At 50.3% G+C, this 21,096-nt stretch overlaps 11 protein-coding genes across 11 annotated transcripts; 4 read left to right on the top strand and 7 right to left on the bottom strand.

Moving 5' to 3' along the window:
* Window positions 1–30: 30 nt before the first annotated feature.
* Window positions 31–1,119, bottom strand: BO85DRAFT_445612 (spliceosome assembly protein PRP11). The gene is made up of 2 exons (XM_025659305.1): window positions 1,057–1,119; window positions 31–990 (listed from the first exon to the last, which is right to left on the bottom strand). Exons 1-2 carry the CDS (start codon window positions 1,066–1,068, stop codon window positions 292–294), a joined length of 711 nt encoding a protein of 236 aa, XP_025520107.1. The 5' UTR covers window positions 1,069–1,119; the 3' UTR covers window positions 31–291.
* Window positions 1,120–1,283: 164 nt separating this feature from the next.
* BO85DRAFT_445611 (putative tubulin-specific chaperone) lies at window positions 1,284–3,361 on the top strand. Its single transcript, XM_025659304.1, has 3 exons — window positions 1,284–1,497; window positions 1,582–2,038; window positions 2,093–3,361. The coding sequence occupies exons 1-3, from the start codon at window positions 1,329–1,331 to the stop codon at window positions 3,285–3,287; spliced, it is 1,821 nt and encodes a 606-aa protein (XP_025520106.1). The 5' UTR covers window positions 1,284–1,328; the 3' UTR covers window positions 3,288–3,361.
* Window positions 3,362–3,438: 77 nt separating this feature from the next.
* On the bottom strand, window positions 3,439–5,574 carry BO85DRAFT_128104 (MFS general substrate transporter). The gene is made up of 5 exons (XM_025653966.1): window positions 5,210–5,574; window positions 5,062–5,145; window positions 4,529–5,000; window positions 4,013–4,461; window positions 3,439–3,949 (listed from the first exon to the last, which is right to left on the bottom strand). Exons 1-5 carry the CDS (start codon window positions 5,330–5,332, stop codon window positions 3,590–3,592), a joined length of 1,488 nt encoding a protein of 495 aa, XP_025520105.1. The 5' UTR covers window positions 5,333–5,574; the 3' UTR covers window positions 3,439–3,589.
* A 269-nt stretch (window positions 5,575–5,843) lies between these two features.
* BO85DRAFT_364072 (uncharacterized protein) lies at window positions 5,844–8,309 on the top strand (the record flags this gene model as incomplete). Its single annotated transcript, XM_025655683.1, has 3 exons — window positions 5,844–6,214; window positions 6,332–7,929; window positions 8,092–8,309. 3 exons carry the CDS (start codon window positions 5,844–5,846, stop codon window positions 8,307–8,309), a joined length of 2,187 nt encoding a protein of 728 aa, XP_025520104.1.
* A 1,392-nt stretch (window positions 8,310–9,701) lies between these two features.
* BO85DRAFT_484195 (uncharacterized protein) lies at window positions 9,702–10,088 on the bottom strand (the record flags this gene model as incomplete). The annotated part of the gene is made up of 1 exon (XM_025663219.1): window positions 9,702–10,088. One exon carries the CDS (start codon window positions 10,086–10,088, stop codon window positions 9,702–9,704), a length of 387 nt encoding a protein of 128 aa, XP_025520103.1.
* Window positions 10,089–11,289: 1,201 nt separating this feature from the next.
* BO85DRAFT_363659 (glutathione S-transferase family protein) lies at window positions 11,290–13,543 on the top strand (the record flags this gene model as incomplete). Its single annotated transcript, XM_025655666.1, has 7 exons — window positions 11,290–11,684; window positions 11,737–12,298; window positions 12,367–12,671; window positions 12,728–12,905; window positions 12,961–13,044; window positions 13,090–13,435; window positions 13,482–13,543. 7 exons carry the CDS (start codon window positions 11,290–11,292, stop codon window positions 13,541–13,543), a joined length of 1,932 nt encoding a protein of 643 aa, XP_025520102.1.
* A 135-nt stretch (window positions 13,544–13,678) lies between these two features.
* BO85DRAFT_484193 (uncharacterized protein) lies at window positions 13,679–14,612 on the bottom strand (the record flags this gene model as incomplete). The annotated part of the gene is made up of 3 exons (XM_025663218.1): window positions 13,679–14,309; window positions 14,365–14,480; window positions 14,550–14,612. 3 exons carry the CDS (start codon window positions 14,610–14,612, stop codon window positions 13,679–13,681), a joined length of 810 nt encoding a protein of 269 aa, XP_025520101.1.
* Window positions 14,613–14,871: 259 nt separating this feature from the next.
* On the top strand, window positions 14,872–15,780 carry BO85DRAFT_445601 (uncharacterized protein). Its single transcript, XM_025659303.1, has 3 exons — window positions 14,872–15,006; window positions 15,121–15,489; window positions 15,569–15,780. The coding sequence occupies exons 1-3, from the start codon at window positions 14,997–14,999 to the stop codon at window positions 15,619–15,621; spliced, it is 432 nt and encodes a 143-aa protein (XP_025520100.1). The 5' UTR covers window positions 14,872–14,996; the 3' UTR covers window positions 15,622–15,780.
* Window positions 15,781–15,924: 144 nt separating this feature from the next.
* On the bottom strand, window positions 15,925–16,381 carry BO85DRAFT_445599 (uncharacterized protein). Its single transcript, XM_025659302.1, has one exon. The coding sequence runs from the start codon at window positions 16,191–16,193 to the stop codon at window positions 15,996–15,998; it is 198 nt and encodes a 65-aa protein (XP_025520099.1). The 5' UTR covers window positions 16,194–16,381; the 3' UTR covers window positions 15,925–15,995.
* Window positions 16,382–18,182: 1,801 nt separating this feature from the next.
* On the bottom strand, window positions 18,183–19,310 carry BO85DRAFT_445597 (uncharacterized protein). The gene is made up of 3 exons (XM_025659301.1): window positions 18,979–19,310; window positions 18,798–18,915; window positions 18,183–18,737 (listed from the first exon to the last, which is right to left on the bottom strand). The coding sequence occupies exons 1-3, from the start codon at window positions 18,982–18,984 to the stop codon at window positions 18,331–18,333; spliced, it is 531 nt and encodes a 176-aa protein (XP_025520098.1). The 5' UTR covers window positions 18,985–19,310; the 3' UTR covers window positions 18,183–18,330.
* Window positions 19,311–19,516: 206 nt separating this feature from the next.
* BO85DRAFT_474695 (putative ATP binding protein) lies at window positions 19,517–21,044 on the bottom strand. The gene is made up of 2 exons (XM_025662673.1): window positions 20,854–21,044; window positions 19,517–20,795 (listed from the first exon to the last, which is right to left on the bottom strand). The coding sequence occupies exons 1-2, from the start codon at window positions 20,894–20,896 to the stop codon at window positions 19,642–19,644; spliced, it is 1,197 nt and encodes a 398-aa protein (XP_025520097.1). The 5' UTR covers window positions 20,897–21,044; the 3' UTR covers window positions 19,517–19,641.
* Between the last annotated feature and the right edge of the window lie 52 nt (window positions 21,045–21,096).

The raw sequence follows: 21,096 nt of genomic DNA, 5'->3' as shown, positions 1-21,096 counted from the left end.
TAGCTATTAGCATTTAGCCAATGCATAAAATTGCGGTAGAAGTTGCGTCTGATATAGAACTTAAAACTTTCATCGTGGATAGATTGTATCATTAGAAGAACAAGTAAAAGAGGGCATGGTATTGATGCGAAGCCACTCTAATGCATAACACAGCAATAGAATAGAAAGAACGATAGCCACAACATTTTGCCAGCAGTGCAAGCCCATGAAACGCCATACCCGACCTTCAACAGAAAACCAACAACAGCAACAACAACAACAATAAAGAAACATTCACTAACCCCCTAAGTCTTATTCCTTAAGAGGCGCCAAACCCGGCACACCCGAGAACCTCTCCTCTCTCTCCGTCTTAAACATAATCTGAACCCAAAACTCCTTACTATCCTCATCAAACCATGTCCAATACCGTCCCTCCCGACGATCAATCTCCCTAGCCTGCAACTTAAACCCACAAGTCTGATACGGCTCGGCCGCCACCACCAAATACTGAAAATTCTTATCCGGGGGCTCCTCGACCTTCTGCTCAAAGGCCGACATAAACCGCACCTTAGGCGTCACTCCCGGCGTAATCTCCTGATACTGCAACTGGAACAACATGCCCAACTGTCTCGTCAGGGGGTCCCGAATCTTCGTGATCTTATACCCGGGCCGTCCAATCTTAATCGTCTGCTTCTTGACCTGCACGCCCATCGCCCCGGGAATCGACGACGGATCTTGGTTCTTGCCCTCGCGCTGTTCGCGCGCCGCGCGCCGCGCAAGGTTCGTTTGATGTTTCCGCCCCTGCGTGTGTGCCAGGTATGACCCGTCGTTTTGGTGTACCGTTAGACATAGTCTGCATTCGAAGCTGCCCACGTGGTTCTTGAAGAAGTAGGGGTCTTTGTCCAGGTCGATGGTTTCGAGCGCGAGTTTGCGCAGGCGCTCGCGTCGGTCGGCGTTCGTGGCGGAGTGCGAGGCGACGCCGCCGCCGCCGAATTTGGAGCCCGCGCGGTTCTGTTGAGAGGGGTTTTGTTAGCGAGGGGGATGCTGGATGTAGAGGGTGGGGGGTGAGATGCTTACTTGGTAATCCATCCTGGCGGGTTGTGGTTGTGGAGATGGATAGCAGTGGGATATGGAGGTGATGATATCGTAGTAGTAAGTGTCGAGGAAGTTCTGCTTCGCCGATTTGGAGATTAGCTTCTGCCTCAGGCAGACAGAGTTATGTAAGCGGGGTGTGGGCTGCCATTGGTGGAGCGGGGAGGAGTGGGAAATCCGTCACATGCTGGGACGCTCGTTGTATCTATTTGTTCGGAACTGTATGTTTAGGAGGTACGGTTCTCGGCGATTTTAGAATGGAGGCTGCGTACGTAGGACAGAGACGGTCGTATGCTGGGGATTTGTGTACCGTGCGCTACGTGGGTACTGTTGAAGGCACCTCTGGGGAGTGGCTAGGAGTCGAATGGGATGACCCGACTCGGGGAAAGCATTCGGGAGAGCATCGCGGGGTGAGATATTTCACTTGTAAGTGTCCTCTTTCGGGACTTGGGTCTTGGGTATTGGATTGAGGCTTGACTACTGGTTAGGATATATGCTCACATGTTGCAGGCATAAGCAAACACCCGACAGCGGGGTCATTCGTGCGTCCGTCTCGTTCGGCAGATAAACCTCGAGGGTTCATCGAGGCGCTGCGCGAGAAGTACGCGTCTGAGTTCCTCGAGCACGAGATTGCCAGGCAAGGACAACGGAATGACGCTACGGGTGATGCTCTGCACAAACCCATTGAGATCAGCGGCAAGGTCGTTGAGGAAGTTGGCTTCGACAAGATCCGGAAGCAGCTTGCTAGGCTCCAGGAGCTGAAGATCGTGCTTCTTGATGGGCTGCAAGTTGCGGGTGTGCTGGGGCATGATGCATCAGCTGAAGAGATTGAATCTGCATATGCAGAGATTGAGCAGACCTGTCCGCAGATTACCGAGCTGGATCTGAGCCGGAACTTGTTGACGACTTGGGGAGGTGTAGCTCGGATTTGTGAGCGGTTGAACTTCCTTAAGGGGCTGAAGCTGATGTAGGTTATCTTGGACTGCGATGGTTGATTTGGGTTGGGCTAACATGATAACAGAGGGAACCGGCTCGGTCCTCTCGAGGAGGGGTTGAAGTTCGAGGGCATCACGACACTGCACATTGACGAGACCCTTCTAACATGGGAGGAGATATCAGCATTGACCTATCAATTCCCCGTTCTCAACACACTTTCCGCTTCAGCAAACCAACTCTCAATGCTGACAACCCCCCTCTCCAACACCATCACCCGTCTTACCCTAGAAAACAACGACATTACCTCCCTATCCTCCATCAAATCACTCGCCTCGCTCTCAAGACTAGAGCACCTCTCCCTCCGCGGAAACAACATCTCCACTATCCACGACGTCAACAACACCTCAGACACAGCTCTCCAATTCCCGCAAAGCCTCCACTCCCTCGACCTATCCCGCAACAAGATCACCACATGGGACTTCATCAACCACCTCCCGTCCCTATTCCCAGGCCTAGACACCCTCCGCATATCCGGCAACCCACTATACGACCAGCCCGTCGGCCCATCGCACATCACAGGCGTGCCCGAGAAGCCCATGACAGTCGACGAAGCGTACATGCTAACCCTATCCCGCATCGGCTCTCTACAGATGCTCAACTACGGCAAAATCACCCCCAAGGACCGCAATAACGGAGAACTATACTATCTCTCTCTCATCGGAAAAGAGCTATCCGCTTCCCCAGAGACAGCAGAAGCAAGCATCCTTGCTAAGCATCCCAGATACAAAGAGCTGTGCGAGCTGTATGGCCAACCTGATATCAGAAGGGCCGAGTCAGGGGCTGGTAGTGCTGCTGTGAACCCGCGGTCTGTTGCTGCAAGGCTGGTAAAGTTGGTGTTTCGTCTATCTCAGACCGAGGGTGTCGGGTCAGAGGGTGTCTCTACCAAGTTTAAAGAAGTCCCTCGGTCGTTCGATACTTATCAACTCAAGGCTATTGTTTCTCGGCTTTTTGGGCTACGGCCTTATAGCTTTAGATTGGTTTGGGAGACTGATGAGTTGGACCCGGTGAGCAAGGAGAAGATGGAGGATGATGAGGGCTGGGATAGTGAAGATGATGGGGAGGGAGGTGTTGATGGTGCTAAAGAGCAAGAGGTGAAGGCGGCTGAAGAGCCGGGGTTCGTGAAACGCGAGGTAGAGCTCGTGGATACTACGAAGGATATTGGGTTTTGGTTTCAGCCGGATATGGCGGAGGCGAGGATTAGGGTTGAAATTGTGGCTTAATTGCTTTCGAATACTATTGGTGGAATAAAATACCCCTTGCGATAAGAAATCATAATGACCAATCGTTGTGCAGATGATGCAACAAGGAATATTCAATTCGTAATCTTCACGCGCCGCCTCAATTCTCACTTCAAGCTCTACCTTGAAAGCGCACCCGCACAACACTCATATCTAAGCTTCTAAGACTAACTATAAAGTAACAAATAGCCTCCCAAGTCTATGCCTGCCCTAATGCAGCACAGTTAAAATACTTACCAAGTATATCGCACTCTACTCAAGAGAGATGGACCACCCTTGCAGACTTACCATGCAAACAACGGGCCTTTGTTCCTGATCTGCTCACCCTTCCACGTAAAAATACCGATACAAAAGGGATAAAACACCACAGGAAGTGCCGCGAACACGATGTAGGGGACCTTCGGTCCAGCAGGAGCTTCGATCCACTGGGGGAGGTAGAACGGGGGATGGAAAGTCTGCACGGCAAAGAAGAACTGAAAAACGATGGTTACCTCTGCTGCATCTTCCGGGTAGCACTCCGTCATGTAAGTCAAGAGAACGGTAACCATGATCTCCTGCCCGAACGTGAATAAACCGATCCCTGTCAGAGCCGAAGCCCAGCTGTCCCCGAACTCGAGTTCGAGTCCGTACAAGAGCAAACCAGCCTAGATATAGATTATTAGGGTTATGGCTCGCGTATTACCAGTTTATTATCATCATGTGCTTACCGAGACAGTGACCAGACCTGTCCACACGAGATGGAGTAGCCGTTCCGGCTTCCAAACCTGGCCTCGCCGCATTGTGTACTTTGTGAGCAAGTCGCAGAGTGGCCCTCCAAATAGTTCGCCAATTCCGGCCCCGATAACACCGGAAAAGTAACAGAAGCCTACCTGGGCTAGATTGAATTTCCAGTGAGTATCTAGGCCGAAGTTGAGGGCGAAGCCCGCTGTGTTGCCGACCTCGGTCATGTTTGCAACCCCGAACCAGAAGGATGGAAGAACAACGGCAGGATACGCGAACATCTTGTAAGGCTTGCGGAAGGTTTGAGCCCAAGTTTCGTTTTCGGGGACTTTGGGGGTACGAAATTTGAGGAAAGAGAGGAAAGCGTTTCGCTTCGAGTCTTGGGGCTGGGATGCGGCTGCTGCATTCTCATCTCGTTTGTAGATAGTTTCGGGGACTGAATCAGGGGAAATCAAATAAGCAAAAGGAAAAATGGTGTATAGCGGAGTATTGTGATTCATTACCGAGAAAAATTTGGGCGATGAACTGTGTGGCGTAGAGGATGGCTGCGATGTACATCGACCACCGCCACCCGAGGCTCTTATTGTATGCGATGGAGCCACCGGCCACTCCACCTACATATGGACTAATGACAAGCAGAATGCTGTTTATACCCATTCGTGAACCCTTCTCGTGTAGAAAAAACATGTCGGAGATGGCAGCGGGTCCAATGGACAAACCGACGCTGCCGCCCAGGTTCATGACCATTCGACAAGCTAGAGCTTCGGCGTACGTTTGAGACCGAGCCACTCCTATTGCACTGAGCAATGCTATCAGATTCCCAATGAGAAGTACAGGCCGTCGACCAATCCGATGACTTAGCGGAATCCAGAAGAAGGACGTTATTGCGTTCAATATGGAGGGTACAGAGCCGATGTAGGTCGCGGTAGTTTTGCTTACTCCAAACTCCCTGGATAGCTCGAGAGCATCGGGAGCCTGAAAGAGCGGTTAGATGGAAATGATTCAAGAAGGTATCTGGGTGTGTTAGTGAACCTACAATGAGAGTGGCTGAAAACTTGACCAGGAATGACTCAAACGCGAGAACCACGAGAGCCGCGTGCTTGGTGAATGTGCTCCAATTCTGTAGGTAATCGCTCTACCGTCAGGACGATCTGAATAAATGACTTCGCAGTAGGGAGACGTACCAAGGGATCTTCCGGATCATCACTTGGTTGAGGCACGAGGATGATGCCTTGCGCGGTCATCTTGGTCCTGGTATTGATCTCCCCTTCGTCGGATGTCGCAGGGTTCTTTGGCAGGATCTCCATTTTTGAACGATCTTTCTGTACACCAAGTTTCGCTCGAAAAAATGTACCTGACAAGTGGTCTGAGTGGTGGGTTTGTGGTGAGTATAGCGGGTGTCCTCTCTGTCACATCACAAACCCTAGCGCGGAGAGTATCACGACCCTCAGGGGGTGAACCCAGCACAATTTTCGTGTTCTTGGCCTTCATTTGCTGTCGGAGCTAGGATTCGCAGGCTGCTGCCATTGTGTGTGTGGGAAGGACTGGTTGGGCTTATCTGTCGCCGGCGCTATCTGGGCCGGTCTTGCACGCTAAGGCCAAGGTTGCATACGGCCTGCACTGAGTGGTCTAATCATCCATATACCCTTGTCGAAATGAGGGGGTGAACGCCCGCCTCCGAGCCATTATAAGGAGGCCATCGGAGCACCGGTCGAGTGCTGTTCTTTCCCTTCTCCTCAAATTCCCCCCGAGTTCCGGCTCTCCCGGCTGTTCTCACTGCATCCAACCACCATGACTACAGCCACGGAGAAGGCAGCAATGCGAAAGGCAGCTCGTCGAGTGCCGCCCGAGCTGCGACAGCGCACGGCACGCAGCTGCGATCGTTGTAAGGCAAGAAAACACAAGTGCCTGCAAATCCCCGGGCAAGCTCGCTGTCAGCACTGCGAACATTTTAATTATACCTGCAAGACCACCAAGCCTAGAAAGAAAAGACTCTATGGCAGCGCAGACAATGTGCGCGCTCGAATTGCCTATCTGGAGGGCATAGTCAAACAATACGTCAATGCTGAAGGAGACCTTTCCTCTCTCGAAGTACTGCAGGAGCTTGGAGCGTCGTTGAACATTACTGTTGGCAACATCCAAGATGTCAAGCTTGATTGTCCTGAGATCGATCCATACGAGCCAGAACAGTCACAAGAGCTGCAAGACTCTCAAGACTCTCAAGAGCTCGAAGAGTCCGAAGAGCCTGAAGATCCTGAAGAGTCCCAAGAGCTGCAGGACTCGCAAGAGCCGCAGGAGGACGCCAGGGCGACATCCACTGAGCAGAACGAGGAGCTTGTTCAAGACCAGCAAGGCCAAGATCAGTATATCGGCCCTGCAAGCTCCTATTTCTTCCAAATGAAGCTCAGGAGCCTCCTGGGGCGTCAACGCCAGCACCCAAGGTGTCAGATGTATCTCTTCGGTCCCAATCCTACCGAGGAGACTCTGAAGCCATTCGCTAGTGATGTCCTCACAGATTTCGATGTCCGAGCGATTGCGATACCTTCGCAACTTGGTGTGGATGCCGCTTGTCTACCGTACTCGGTTCCTTTGCTTGATCATTTCGTCATCGAGGGACTGATCCGAGCTTATTTCGACTATGTCAACGTCGACTTCCCTGTTCTCCATGAGGCCTCGTTCTTGGAGACCTTCAATAGATGGCGAGTTTCACCAAGTTCGGTCGACCGACCGTGGGTCTGTGGTCTGTTATGCGTATTGCTCCTGAGCCGACGCATTATGCCGCTGGGGACGACTGAGACTCAGCAGCAAAAATGGTGGACTTATGTCGAGTCACTCTTGCCGAGCATGATCTTCACGAACAATATCCATTCAATCCAGGCACTGATGCTGGCTGCCTTGCATCTTCACAACACAAATCATCGTGACGCATGCTGGACTCTGACTGGAGTAGCAGCCCGGATCGCAGTTGCTATTGGACTTCATCGCGATGAAGTAGTGTGTGAAGGCCCGCAACTGAATAGAGAGCTTAGGAGGTCACTTTGGTGGACTCTCTATAGCTTCGAGCAGATTCAGGTCTCCTCTCATGATCGGCCCAGTGCCATAGAAAGTACATTAGGCTCCACTTCGCCGAATGAGAGGGTACTCAACATCAATACCTCCAATTGGCCTGCAGATTATGCGCCCTGGTCGACAAAGCTTGTGTCCATCCTAGGCCTCGTATGCCGCGCACTGCCAAATCTCACTAGCGAGAGCGGCTTTTCCTCCGTCGCTGAATTGCTTGGGGAATTGACTCTGTGGCATACATCGCTACCACAGCATCTGACCCTCCAGGAATTCGACATGTTGCCCGATGGACACAAGAGACCGGTTCTCTTGCTGCATATCCAATATCACTATACGGTCTCTTTGCTCACTCGCCACTCATTGTTGCGACACCTTGCTTCCACGATTCAAGGGCAGACCAGTGACATGAATGAAAAAGAACTCGAGACAATCGCTAGGGTGTGTTGCGACTCCGGTCGGAAAAGTTGCGAATTGTTGTTGCATCTTGATATGATCGGAAAGTTCAATGCTGTGACCTGGTGGGACATCTATTACGTGTATTCCTCGGCATTAGTTATGACGCTGAGTATCTTGTCTGATTGTACGCGACAGCAGAGTGAGGGGTATAGCAATCATGAATCGCTCTCCCTGCTCCACAACTGTGCGCTCATTCTTAACCGTCACTCGGGTAACCCGATGGTGCCCGATACCATGCGTCGCTGGATTGGAGCTATCTATGACATCGACATGTTGGTTCATGAAAGAGTAAGCCCGACGCAACAAGGACCTTTCAATCAACAGGCACCTTTCAATCAACAGGCACCTTTCAATCAACAGGCACCTTTCAATCAACAGGTACCTTGTAACCAGCAGGTAACTTGCAACCAGCAGGTACCTTACAACCAACAGGTACCTTGCAACCAACAGGTACATTTCAACCAGCGAGCATCTTTCAACCAGCAGAGCCATAGCATTACCCATTCAGGTATCGCTAATACTCTCGTCGAGCTTGGTTCTCAAAGAGATATGTATGGCTCCGTTGCCAGGAATGAGGTGTTCTACCCCAACACAGAGCACAACGCCTTGCAGATGAACCCAGAAATGGGTATGGTCATGAACGGCAACAATGTTCCCGGGATGCCCATGCCGGTTTGGGGTGGTGAAAATGAATATTTCTCTTGGGACTCAATCGGGTGCATGTTGCTTGGAGTGGAGGCACTCGACAGCTCGTTCGGGCTGTGATGTGTGCTGGTGGCCTCTGATATCATATATCAATAAAATAAAAAAGCCCCAGGGGATGTTTGCTTAGGTGCTGTTATAAAAGTGATAGAAAAGGAGAGAAAGGGAAAGAAGAAAGAAAAAGAGAAAAGAAAAAGAAAGGAAAAACAGTTTGCAAATTGCTGGAAAGTGCTGGTGCTTTTTGCGTTGAGGTTGCGTCTCAAGGTCCAAAGGACGGGCTAGCCTAGATGTGCAATCACATTGTTGGCGCCTGTTTCAGTTGGGGGTGAGCCGTGTATAAGTAGCTCATCGGTGTCCCAGCATGCTTGGACAATTAGTTGCACTCGATGCTACTCAATACCGAAAGAGCACCAGTTGCTGAAGGTTTTCAGCGTGATTCGTTATGTGGCTTGCTGAAGACCCCTTCAAGTGTTCACTGGCACCAGCTGCTTCATGATGCTAAAAGATAAACCGGTTACTCGGCATATGTTCACGGCTCACCAGATTGCCCCACTATCTATATCGCAGTGTTTTCGAGTTAGTCGAGGTATGTGAAATTTCATTGACAGAGGGAAAAGGAGGAGTGTAAAAGAAGAACAGAGATGGAATAATCAAGGTGTGAGAGGAAAACGGGAAATCACAGTTCATGTTATTTAGTTTTTCAAGTCAACACCAGAATGCCAGATTATCGATTGCGTTGACAAAATGTTCTGCGTTTCTGTCGTCCACCAACTTCATGGCGACCGCTTCGAGCACAGCTTAAGAAAGACAGAGGAACTCATGATACTCACTATACTGCTGCCTCATATCGCTGGCATGGTATAACAATAGTATCCGGGTTATTCTTCATGGTGACAATGGCTTTGTGGGCACACTACCACTTTTGTGAGGGCCTTGGCGCGTTCCGGGTAAGGGTGGTGGCAACACGGCTGGTTTTGTCAGTCCCTTCCACCATCGCACCAACAATCACGGTTTACCATCACAACTTCTCTCAGTTTTTGGAGAAAGTAACTGGGGCCTGTGTTCGATTTATTGAAATATAGTTCGTATTCCGGGTTCATGTAGGCCGTTACGAGAATGTTGCCCATTGTAAACTATTCGCCTGCATGTAACCCGCGGTGGTTTTATAATACCTAGCAGTTCGTTGTCTTCATGCCGCAGTGGATTTTTATTTTTTTTTTATTTTCTCTGTTTAGTCCTGCTCCTTGCTAATTCGATCTGCATCTTGTGCTTCCCTCATATAAAAGCAAGCATGGTCTAAAGAATCGAGAGTGATGAAAATCTGCAACGACAAATGCCTCCTCAAGTGTGGAGTCAAACGAAATGGATCAACAAGAAGCGGGAGTGTCAGAAAGGTGCACTTAACGAGACTAACACAATTTTGGCACACATCTCCGTACGGGCCTTATGCCTAAATCAGGCATCTTTGATCTGCGGGTTGATTATAATGGCGGGGCCAAAGTAATGGCTGGGGTGTATCGCCGAGAACGAATAATCACCGGTATCGCAGCTGCCCGTTGTCTCGATCGTCAAAAGCGGAACAACACGCTCCTTGTTATACTGGACAGTGAAGGTGACCAACATGTCTGACAACGGGAATTCCAAATCAAAGACCATTTGTTCCTCAGCACATCCGCTCTGATGGATCGGCGCGACAGGTACTGAAAATTTCAATTGGCGGAGTTTGGTAATACTCTGTAGTTCATTTTGGACAACATTAAGGGCACCAATCGATGATCTTGGCCCATCAGAAGTCGGGATATGCCAGTCCTGTGATAGGCACCTGGATTGGATGACATACATTCTGCCGAGACTGCGACTCGACGTTTGTGGGAATAGCTAGACAGGTTGCAACTGGAAACATGGCAATGTAAATTTCGGTGACACAGTCAGATCCTTCCTGGAGTACATAGGAAGTCCAATGTATAAAGGACTATATCGAAAACTTAGCGGAAGCGATCGGTTTGTACTTTGTAGGGACCCCTTCCACAAACTCAGATGAAAAGCCTCTCATCATCACCCGATATTATTGGCCGCGGGTGTTTCTGCAGACTCTACGGAGTACAGCCAAGTCTTGGGCCAGCGGCAGGGAGTGGGACGGTCACGACGCTAGTAATTGAGTGTGCAGAATTGTAATAGGGACCCACAGGCATGAATTGGTGAAAGGTGCCTTCAGAGGACCTCAATGGTGTCAAGTGGATCTTTCTGGGGTCCACTGAGAGTTGTAGGATGAAAACACTCAATGCGCCCCCTCGCCGATTCCTTGATGAGCCAGAAGGGATACAAGATTGTCCCAGCAGGTTTGAGTAAGCCAGGGTCGGTCAGGAGGTTATGCGACTGTGATAGTAGCTAATTTCGTAGACTTGAACTGATGATGATTCATGGTAGAACTGGCATGATAACGGCTCTGCAACAGTCCTAATAGTGATAAACCGGCTAGTTTTGAGAGGCTGTGATTTCACAACCCATGAAAATATATAGTGATCGAGTGTCAGCCAAGACATACCCAAGTGACTCAATGCCTTTGAAAGCAACTAACTAGATATATACCATAGTTATGGGGCACTCTGCAACGAGTTACTTTGTATTTCAATTATCCTGCAAGTTTGAAAGTGACACAATAGCATGACCAGATGATCAGCTAAGCTTCACACTAGACTGTCAGGGCAAAGCAAGTTTGAGGACTCACTCGACAATAATTACGGATCTTCACCTTTCTCAAGCGAGCACAAGCGACCAATATTCAGGACCTAAATATACCACTTGCCTCTAAAGAGCTGCGCATCATTCGGGAATTTCGTTAGATTTGAAGTACGCAAATGCTTTGGGGAGACTCCAAAGAAGGTCCAGACCAAAACAATCGACGATCGTGACCCGCTATGCCAGATCCGGCAACCATCCGTCAACAAATCGCCGCCTCAACCCCCGCCTTTTCGTCCATCCGCACATTAAAAGCAGCGTCACTATCATCAGCATACAATATCGGAGCAGCTTCTCCACCACTATGAACCATGTTTCGATCCCTTCCGAGGCTGATACATCACTCAACCCTTCCGTCTCAACTCTCCTCCATCCTTCTCTGACATCAGTTGCCGAAGACGCGTCGACCCTAGCTGCCCACCAGGACCCGCACCTAGTTCCAACCCATCGACAAGGCCAAGTTAGCATTGACGATGACTCGCTCCACGGTCTACAATGTGCCGTTGAAGAGCTCGACTGCACTCGACAAGCTCATCAGTCTCATCATCAGTACCATCATCAACAACCCCATCTTCAATCTCTCGTAAAAAGACCCGACCAACATGTCGACATCCGCACCATCCTTGATCCTCCGAACCTTGATGCATGGCGAGAACGGCTTTTTAATGTCGATGAGATGATAACTCTAAGTGAGGAGCAGTGCGTATTTTCCCCTTTCTTGCAGATACAATGCCCTTGTTGACTGTCCCAGATTCCTTACATACTTCCCACACATCGACAACGTCTACTCCCACCGGTCAACTCAACACTACAAACGCAAACCGCTGATTTCCCACTACTGGGATTGTCGCCTGAAAGGTCGACCTCCAGGGACACCGAAATCCAATGATCCCAACAAGAAGAAGCGTAAGCGTACTGCCCGCCAGCGGGATCTCTGTGATGTAAAAATCAAGATCACAGAGTACTTCCCGGGCCACGATGTTATGGGGTCAGATCTAGGTGTCCTTGATGGACTTGGGGTCCCCGGCCCAGTACTCCAGGAGTCTGCTGTCAGAGAGGAACAACAGGCTCAAGGCCAGCAGTTTGGGTTGTTAACGCCGAGCCTGAACCCACCTCTACCAGAGGGCCATCCAGGGGTCAACGGCCAGAGGTATTTTACTATCCAGCGAGTAAATGGGAATGGTGCGAACGGGAAGAACGACGGTGTGAGTGGGGGTCATCGTCATACGCTGGAGGATAGTGACCGCGTGAAGAAGAATAGTGTGCAGCGGTTCTTATTGCAGGAGGTGAAGAAGGAGAAGAGATCACTAAATGTAAGTTCGTTTCTATATTCTCCTTGATTGATCCTGGCACAAGCGTGTTACGTCATTCGGCGGAGAAGTGCCTATCGCCGACTATCTTCCCCGCTCGTGAACTGCACCTTCTCTTCCCATCCATTATGCTCCGAAGTCCCATTCTTGTGTTGAAACCATTGCTGTTTGGCAATCTGTCCAAGCGTGCTCCCTCCGCGGTCAGGACTCGATTAATTAATATTCGTTCTAATTACCACCGCGCACAGACTAGAGTAATGGCTACCCAAAATCAAATTCAGAAACAGTACCATACCAAAGCTACCGGCCTGGCTGCCCAGACAGTCGCGCACCGCTCACAAGACAATGAACTGAAATTGTATGGAAGTTGCTTTTGGTACGTTCACTCTAGTTTATATGCATATATACATCGCCAGCGCTGACCACTGCTAGCCCTTTCGTACAGCGCGTATGGGTTGCCCTTGAGATCAAGGGAATCCCCTACCAGTATATTGAAGTTGACCCCTATAAGAAGCCCCAGTCATTGCTGGACGTGAACCCCAGGGGACTTGTTCCAGCCTTGCGGCACGGGGATTGGGGCTCATACGAGAGCTCCGTCTTGCTGGAATACGTATGGCTCTAACCCTGCCACTGAACCAACTTGATCCAATCCTAACGTGCTTTAGTTGGAGGACCTGTGTGTTGGGACACCGTTGCTCCCACCCGGAGACGCCAAGCTGAGGGCGCATTGCCGACTATGGACAGATTTTGTATGCACCCGTGCTTATCATCCCTTTCACTTCTGACAATCACAGATCAACCGCCACATCGTCCCAAACTTCTACCGTGTTCTTCAAGAGCAAGACACTCAGAAGCAAATAGCCAATGCACAGGAGCTCCGAGATGCATTCAACACATTAGTCGGCGCCGCAGATGCGCAGGGCCCGTTCTTTCTGGGTGCTCAGATTTCATTCGTTGATGTCCAGGTCGCCCCTTGGGTTATCCGCTTGCGCCGTGCCTTGAAGCCTTATCGTGGGTGGCCAGACCCGGAGCCTGGTAGTCGCTGGGGAGCCTGGGTCGATGCTATTGAGAACAATGAGCATATCCAGGCAACCACGAGCACCGATGAGCTCTATCTGGATAGTTATGAGCGATACGCTCGTAAGTGGATTGCTGATACAACGCGATCACAAGCTGACGTCTTTAGAAAACCGTCCAAACACGTCCCAGGTTGCCAATGCGATCAACTCCGGAAGGGGCCTTCCCTAGCTTGTTGCAGGTCACTGCTGTACCATCTAGCATCTTAATACTATTCTTAGCAGCGGCCTGGAGTCGCGTCCCACCAACACAGACAGGCGCAACGCGCCAATCCTGGTGAAGGGATAGCTGTTTCGTTTTCGTAGTCTAGCCTCCACGGGCACCCCTGTGGCCCATTCTAAACCCGCCCCTTCCGCTGCTATCAGGGCCACGAGGACTGCGGATCGGCTGCCTCGGCGATTGCGAATCATCCTCCCTTCGGACACTGCCCTGCTTTTCCCTCCGCGGCCCAAAGCTCGAGTTCGGTTTAGGAGACCCGGGATCGTAGAGCTGCTTAGACTTTCCGGATGCAGCAGACGAGTCCCGCTTGTCACGGTTGTTGTCTCGCCCATTCCCACGGCTTCTCCCTTTGCCTCGGCCCTCGTGTTGTTTAGGTGGGGTAGCACTGCGTGGCGACGACGCGCCGGAAGTAGGGGCAGACGGGCTACCGAACAGCCTCTCCCGGACTTCTTCATATTTGCGTTGCTTCTCTTCCAGATTGCGCAGCGCAATAGCCTGCCGCTCCTCAGGTGTGGGCTGAGGCGGTCTATCCTCATCAGAGTCGTCATCCTCGTTCAACCCCAGTCTTCTCATACCAACACTGGCAGCGTCTACAGAAGATGATTGACGCGTAGCTATTTGTGGGTTGCGACTGAGAACAGTGACGGTGGGTTTGAATTCCTGCTTGAGCGGGACATTCGACCGCGCCTCTAGATAGTGAAACGTCTGAGGTGATTCTCTGTAGCGGGAAACGGTCAGGCAACATCCGCATAGTCATAATGTGGTATACATACGCCTCGGCCCATAGCTGGCGGTTAAATTCGGCCTGTTGGGCTCGGCGCTGGGCCTTGGTGACTTTCGAGGAGACTTTCTTCTCCTGCGGAGGCGGGGCGGATTCTGCAGCGAACGACTATGAGAGCGATTAGCCAGGGGATTGAGATAGTCGCACAGCGGCATGCAGAGGTAGTGGTGCACATACATCAGCCTGACTCTCCCAGTCCTCCTCCCAGGCGTCGGGGCCACTTGAGGGCTTTGCGCTCATGGCCAAGGGATATATCGCTATAGCGCGTAAAACAGGTTCTGAACGAGTGAACGACGAGACCCAAAGTTAGTGGAGTCTAGCAAGTAAACCAAAAAGAACAAGTCCAATGTATTAGCCGGGTGGCTTAGTTTAAAGGAGGGAATGACCGAGGGGTAAGTAAGACGAGGGGAAGAAAATCGTCTAGTTGGCAGAGGAGTTCAGAAAAGCGGAGGAAAATGGCGGTTGCCGCCTTGTGCTTAGTTAAGATCGCCGACCTCAACTTATCCCCGATCCTACATTTCCATCTCAGCTGCACATCAACGAATTGTCTCGCTTTGTTGTTTTCTGTTGCAGCTATTGCTTGATTGATTGGCTTACATTACCTACTTGATAAAATCATATATCATGGCTACCGGTTTGTGCTCATACCAGCCCCTCCACACAGTTCCCCGCTGCCATCACATACAACCAACCTCCACCTGTCTCCCCACCACCCACACACCTTATTAACCATAACCAACCATCACAGACCCAGACGGCGACTCCCAGATGGCTTCCTCCCCGGAATCATCCCATGGCCTCTCCGAAGACTCTCACCCGGGTACCCGCACCCCAACCAACAAGCTCACCAACCCGCGTCCTCCTCCCTTTGGCGGCTCAGAACTCTCCCCGCCAGGCTCTCAAACACAAACCGCTACGCTGAACACCCAGGGACAGATGGCCTTCAACCAGAGCCTAATTGACTCTCCGCTCGCGACGCAGACAACTCAGCAGGTACAGCAACAGCAACAGCAGGCACAGCAGATGGATGCGCCGGGTGCGGCGTGGATGAGTAAAAGGGCAGAGGAGGAGTATCAGCGCGCGATGGAGTCCGTGGTTGATCATGATTTCAATCTGGGTATGTTGTTGATATATGGTCTTCCATGGCCGAGTTAGTCTGGGTTGGGTTGGGATGTGCTAATTAGTGGATGGTATAGATGAATTCGGAGATCCGTTTGATGAGAGGGATGTCGAGGAGAAGTTGTTTTGAGGGTGATTCTTTGCATTGTGTGGGTATAGCGGTGGTGTTCGGGGAGTTGGTGGTTTCTTGTCTCTTTTTTTACGCTTGTGATTTGTGATTTGGGGAGTGATGGTGTATGCATGAGTTATGAGCATGAGATATGAGTTTATTGCATCTGGTTGCTGGTTCTTTTGGTTCTTACAAAGGGGTATGGGTGCTGAGAGGGTTAGTAATGATGGAATCCGGCCAAGGTCTCTTAATTGTATTCGACTTCGTAGGAATAGCCAAGGACTTAGAAGGCAGGCTTGCGTGGCTAGCCACACACTGCAGTATATCATGTCTGTCTACCTCTCTCTATCCCATACAACATATTAACGAACCAACAGAACACAAACTAAGCGCACCTACCCGCAACACAAACCCTTCCAACTCCCTACTCGCCCCCGAAGCCGTGCCTCGAGCGCCTCAAAGTTCGGTGGCTTAATAAAAAGATACCGAGCATCGATACTAGAACTTGCCTTCATCTGTTTCACACCGTTCATCTCGATATCTAGCACAATCACCCGGCATTTCTCCATTTGATCTGAGATTGTATTTGCCATTTACTCGTGCCATACTGGTTCCCATCGAAGGTACGCATGTTCTACAAAGGCGCCTTAGGAGATGATGTCCCCGAACATCGGCTGGTCTAAGAGAGAGTAGCTCTTGCCGTGGATTTCGCCGTCGCGTGGGATACTGTGAATGCAAATGTGTCCGGGTGTGCGTCGAAGACTCTCTTGGTCAGTGTGCCTTTGCCGACGCCCGTGGGGCCGGATATTACTATTGGTAGGGGTTCGGGGGGTGTTACTAGATGGGTGATTTGTGGGAGTGGATGGGGAGGGAGAGACTTGCTGGATGGCATTTGGTTTATGAATGATTGGGGGTTGAATATGTGTGAGGGCGGCTTGGTTTACTATCTAATGGTGATTACTATGATTACTATCACAAGGAGGGAGGGGGGTCCAGATGTAGAGGGGCTGTGGCGGTCGAGCATTATTTCCGGCTAGCTTCATATGCTCGTCCATCACATGATGTTCTTCGTGTTAGTATGGGTTGCTTAGTGGTTGTTATTGTTAGTATGTGAGTTATCTAGCAAGCGGGACCGGTGGTTATAGTTGCGAAGCCTGCTACTAGACCTTTCTAGTGAGATGAGCAGACCGTATTTACTTATGTGGTGTCAATGGCCTCACAATTATTAGATGGAATACTCGGAATAATCACCTAGAACCAGCGCCGTATATGGAGTCGAAATGAGATGATTAATAGTATCTCATGTGCGCATGGACAAACACCGATGAGAATCAACGTGATAAATCTTAAAGCATTCATGAACAGTATGCTAGAAACAAGATACCGGTTGTAACCTAATAACAAACATGCATTTCTATTCCAAAACCCAATACTAACCAAACAATCAACAAGTATAACCCTAACCCCAACCATAAAACTCCATCAATGTCCCATCACACATAACCATAACCCGAGTAAGGAAAGACCAGACCATAAGCCCTACACTGGCGACGTATTACTCGCAATCCTGATCCCATTATCTCTCGCCATCCAATGCAAATCCCTTAGTCGTAACTGGCGCATGTATATCCTCTGCTCTGGAGGGAAGTCGAGATTCCTCTCCTCACCGTAGAACCCATTAGTCGCAAGGTAATGGATAGAGTAGCCGAAGACAGAGACTACCACGCATCCGAGGATGACGAAGAAGATGATGGCTTCTTTGGCGATGTAGACCATTTTGATTGATTTCTTGTGTGGGAGAGAGAGAGGTGGTGGTGGTGCACGAGGCAGATTGTCGTGGGGACTGTTAGAGGTGAGGGTTAGAGGTTGCCAGTGTTTAGGGCGAGTGGTTGGGAGACTCACTGTTCTGTAGCAGTATGTATAGTCGAAGTTTAATAAATACGAAAGTAATTCAGTTGTAGTATAACCCTCTCAGAGGTATAGAAGTAGTAGTAGCGATATAGATAGAAAAGTATGAACGTAACGAGCGACTGCACACTGAATCCAGACAGATGTATAGGTAGAGAAAGAAGGACAATAGTTGAAGGACGGAAAAACAAAACTTTGCTTCTCTCCATCCATCCTATCTCTCCTGCTCACCTCTTTATACCCTCCCATCGCCCAATTTCTCTAATTCTCACCGTGAAAACAAGCCCTATCGAAAGATCTATTCTGAGGTATAGATATCGCACCAACTCCAAACGGGTATAGCGTATGGCCCCTATGATGTCATTAGCGAGTGGGCCAATCATATGCCTCTAATTCTGATGCGGATTGGGTTTAGCGTGAACATATTATAACTCTGAAGGGTATATCAGAGCTGGAATGCCCCGTTGATAGGATGCGGACTTTGTTAGACGTATCTGATGTTCGGGATTTGGTTGGTGAGGAGGATTCGGGGTATGTACGCGTCCCTACTTTTATTGTGTCAAGTGCTTGGCTCAGCGTCAAGCCAAGGCTACCTACTTACCTACCTAACCAGATGACTACTGATAAAAGACTCTTGACCTGCAAAGCTGATAAATCAATCATACCAAAATTATCTTTGTTCATTTTGTGCAATGTTAACACTATGCAGTTAATGCATACAGTAATATCTCCCCATCTCTAACTGCGTCTTCAACCATCAAAATCACCATCAACACCACCTAAATAACACCATCCATAACTAACAAATCCACATCAAAGCCCTTACAACCCCTTCCCATGCTTCTTCTCCGCCTCCCTATTCTTGAAGGGAAACCCCGTGGTTCTCTTATCCGCCCCGGTCTTCCGACTAATCTTCCCATTACTGCTGGCAAAAAGCGCACACCAGATTCCCAACGAAGCCAGCGCCCCGGACACCACCATCCCGACCCCAAACGCCAATTGGCCCTTATCCGCGAACCAGGCGTACGCATACCCGGCCGAAATAAAGTGGAAGATAGTGGTCACTTGCATCGTCGGAACCGCGTAGGGCGCCTTGGGATCAGAGTCATCAGTTGTGACGGGGTCGGTGATGGACGCCGTGAGGGGGATGGAGCCGGTCAGCATGACGGTTAGGATGGCGATTGTGAGGAGGCTCATGCCCAGGCAGCGAGAGAGGTAGGTTTCAATTGCTGTAATCATGTTAGTTTGGGTTACTGGGAGTGGTGATAGGTGAAGGGGAGGGGAGGTACAGGATGGCTGTCTGCTTTCTTGTTCCAGCATTGTGGTCATCATTTCGGGCACGGCGATTAGGGCGACGCTCTGGAGGGAGAGCCAGCCCGCTGTTGAGTAAGTGTAGGCGTGGAATACCTTTTGTTCATGGCGTTAGCCTGTGAAGTGGTTGGAGGGTTGTAGGGGGATGGTTTAGCTTACGTCCATGGTTGTAGATCTGAAATGGTTCTGATTGTGTAGTATTAACGTTAAAATTGAAATTGAGTAAAGGAACCAACAATTGAAGAAGTAGCTGAGAACCGCTGAGCGATACCTGTCTTATAAGGTAGAGCTCGTGAGGTCATTGCTAGCTCAAGCGCCCATGATGTCATTCATTCCCAGTTGGCAGATCTACGGCTGACTCATCCAGCGCAGCAATCCAGGCACCGTTGCTTTGTTATTCAATCCGGGTTTGATTGAATGCAGGGATTATTGCGATGTGGAATGGATTGGAAGTGTTGGCTGTGTGATGGTGTTCTGACTGACTGGTCTCGTGAACAATGTTGGTGTCCCGTTCCGCAACGGTAGAGCCAAGATCTTAAGGCTACTTAATCTGCGATGATATGCAGTTCCACGTCATTAGACTGTCTTTGAGCCTATTGGCCTGGAATAGAATCATATTAGCTAGATGGATTTGGAATGATTATTAGTCACCTATATCTATGGACTTTGCCATCTACGAACTCCACTGAGAACTGGTCAGTCGAAGAGTATGCTTTTGAATTAAATTCTAATCATTTATTCATGATGATAAGCCAATATCAACGCCTTCGTACACCGATATATGTAGAGTCAAAATGCATGTCCCGCGAGATCATTTCCTTCCTAGTTAATGTTGCTCTTGCGCAGGTATCTGGCGAAACTGTGATCCGCATCCGAAGGAGCGCTCTGATCAGCCAGCGCATCCTTGTACCGCTGTGAGAGTCCCTCATCGTTACCCGCTGGGGGAGCACCGCCATATCCATCTTCATCGGAATCGTCATCGTCGTCGAACCCTCCCTGGCCAGCCGCATCTTCTGCCTCTTCTTCCGCTTCACTGACGGTCTCGGCTTCGTCCTTGCGCTGACGACTAGAGCTGGAGACGCTCATATCCTTCATCAGCTTGCCCAGCTCCAACTCCCGTTGAGCAGCCTTGGTCTCCTCGCGTTCCTTCTTCTTGCGCTCCAGCTCCGGCTTGTAGTCACGCTCGAACTCCTGGCGCTTCTCTTCCACGGCAGCGAAAAACTCATCAATACCATCACCCGTCATGGAACTCACACCAACGACGTTCAAGTGACGGTAAAACTCCTCCAGCATCAAGCTCATGCTGTTCAGTAGCGATCCCATGTATCCACTTCCAGCGCCGAAGCCACCGGCTCCACCCTCTGCACCAAACGCACCCGACTCTTCTTCTTCCCGCAGCGCCTGCTGGAACGCATCGAAGTCGGACATCCATTCCTTGGCAAACTCGGCATCCTGCACGTCGGTCTTGTTGAAGACAAGGATCATCGGCAGCTTGGTCTTGTACAAGATACTGCAGGCGTAGAGCATGTTGCTCATGAATGTGCTGGTGGAGCTGGTGCGGGGGGTATCAATGACATAGGCGATGACGGTAGGGAAGGAAGATGCCAGGGTCTCGAGGAGAATGCTTCCAGATGCGCTCCATACGAACACCTCGATCTGTCCCGGAGTGTCGACGAGGATGTGCTCAATGGGCTTGGCGGAGGGGTTGCTCGGGTTCGGAGCGCTGCGCTTCTCCAACAGGGCGATGATCTGGTCGACCTTCGTAGCGAACAAGTTGAGGGAGGTGAGAATGCCGCCGTTGGGGCCGAGGTTGTACTGCTTCATAACTTCTCTGTAGTTGATGGAGTCGCGGATGTCAATATTGCTCTCAAAGGGAACGGAGTAGACGGCGGGGTCCAGGTTCAGCACGTAGGGAACCTTCTTCTTCGAGTGGAGATGCGAGTTGATTCTCTGCATGAAAGTCGTCTTTCCGGAGCCTAGGTAAGAGAGCTCGTCAGAAGATGAAATTGAGATGGGAGAGCAGTATCGGCATACCTGCCATGCCGACGCAGACGACGGCCACCGGTGATTGCGCCATGATGAAAGATTTGTAACGGCAAAGCTATCAAGCTCAACAGTGGTTTATGTGAAGCTCGACAAGCTAAAAGCTTCAGACAAGTCCGGATAGGATGGTGTTGAGGGCGAACAAGTGAAGCGGGGAGCCGAAGGAAAAAGGAAAATGTTGCGTCGCGGGGATGGAGAGATCGGCTCCGGTGGAGTCTGGACCGCCCAGACGTC

This window comes from Aspergillus piperis (genome assembly GCF_003184755.1).
Source record: "Aspergillus piperis CBS 112811 unplaced genomic scaffold BO85scaffold_2, whole genome shotgun sequence".
Taxonomy (NCBI): Eukaryota; Fungi; Ascomycota; class Eurotiomycetes; order Eurotiales; family Aspergillaceae; genus Aspergillus; species Aspergillus piperis.
Note: the sequence above shows the minus strand (reverse complement) of the source record. Positions and strands in the feature narration are given on the sequence as shown.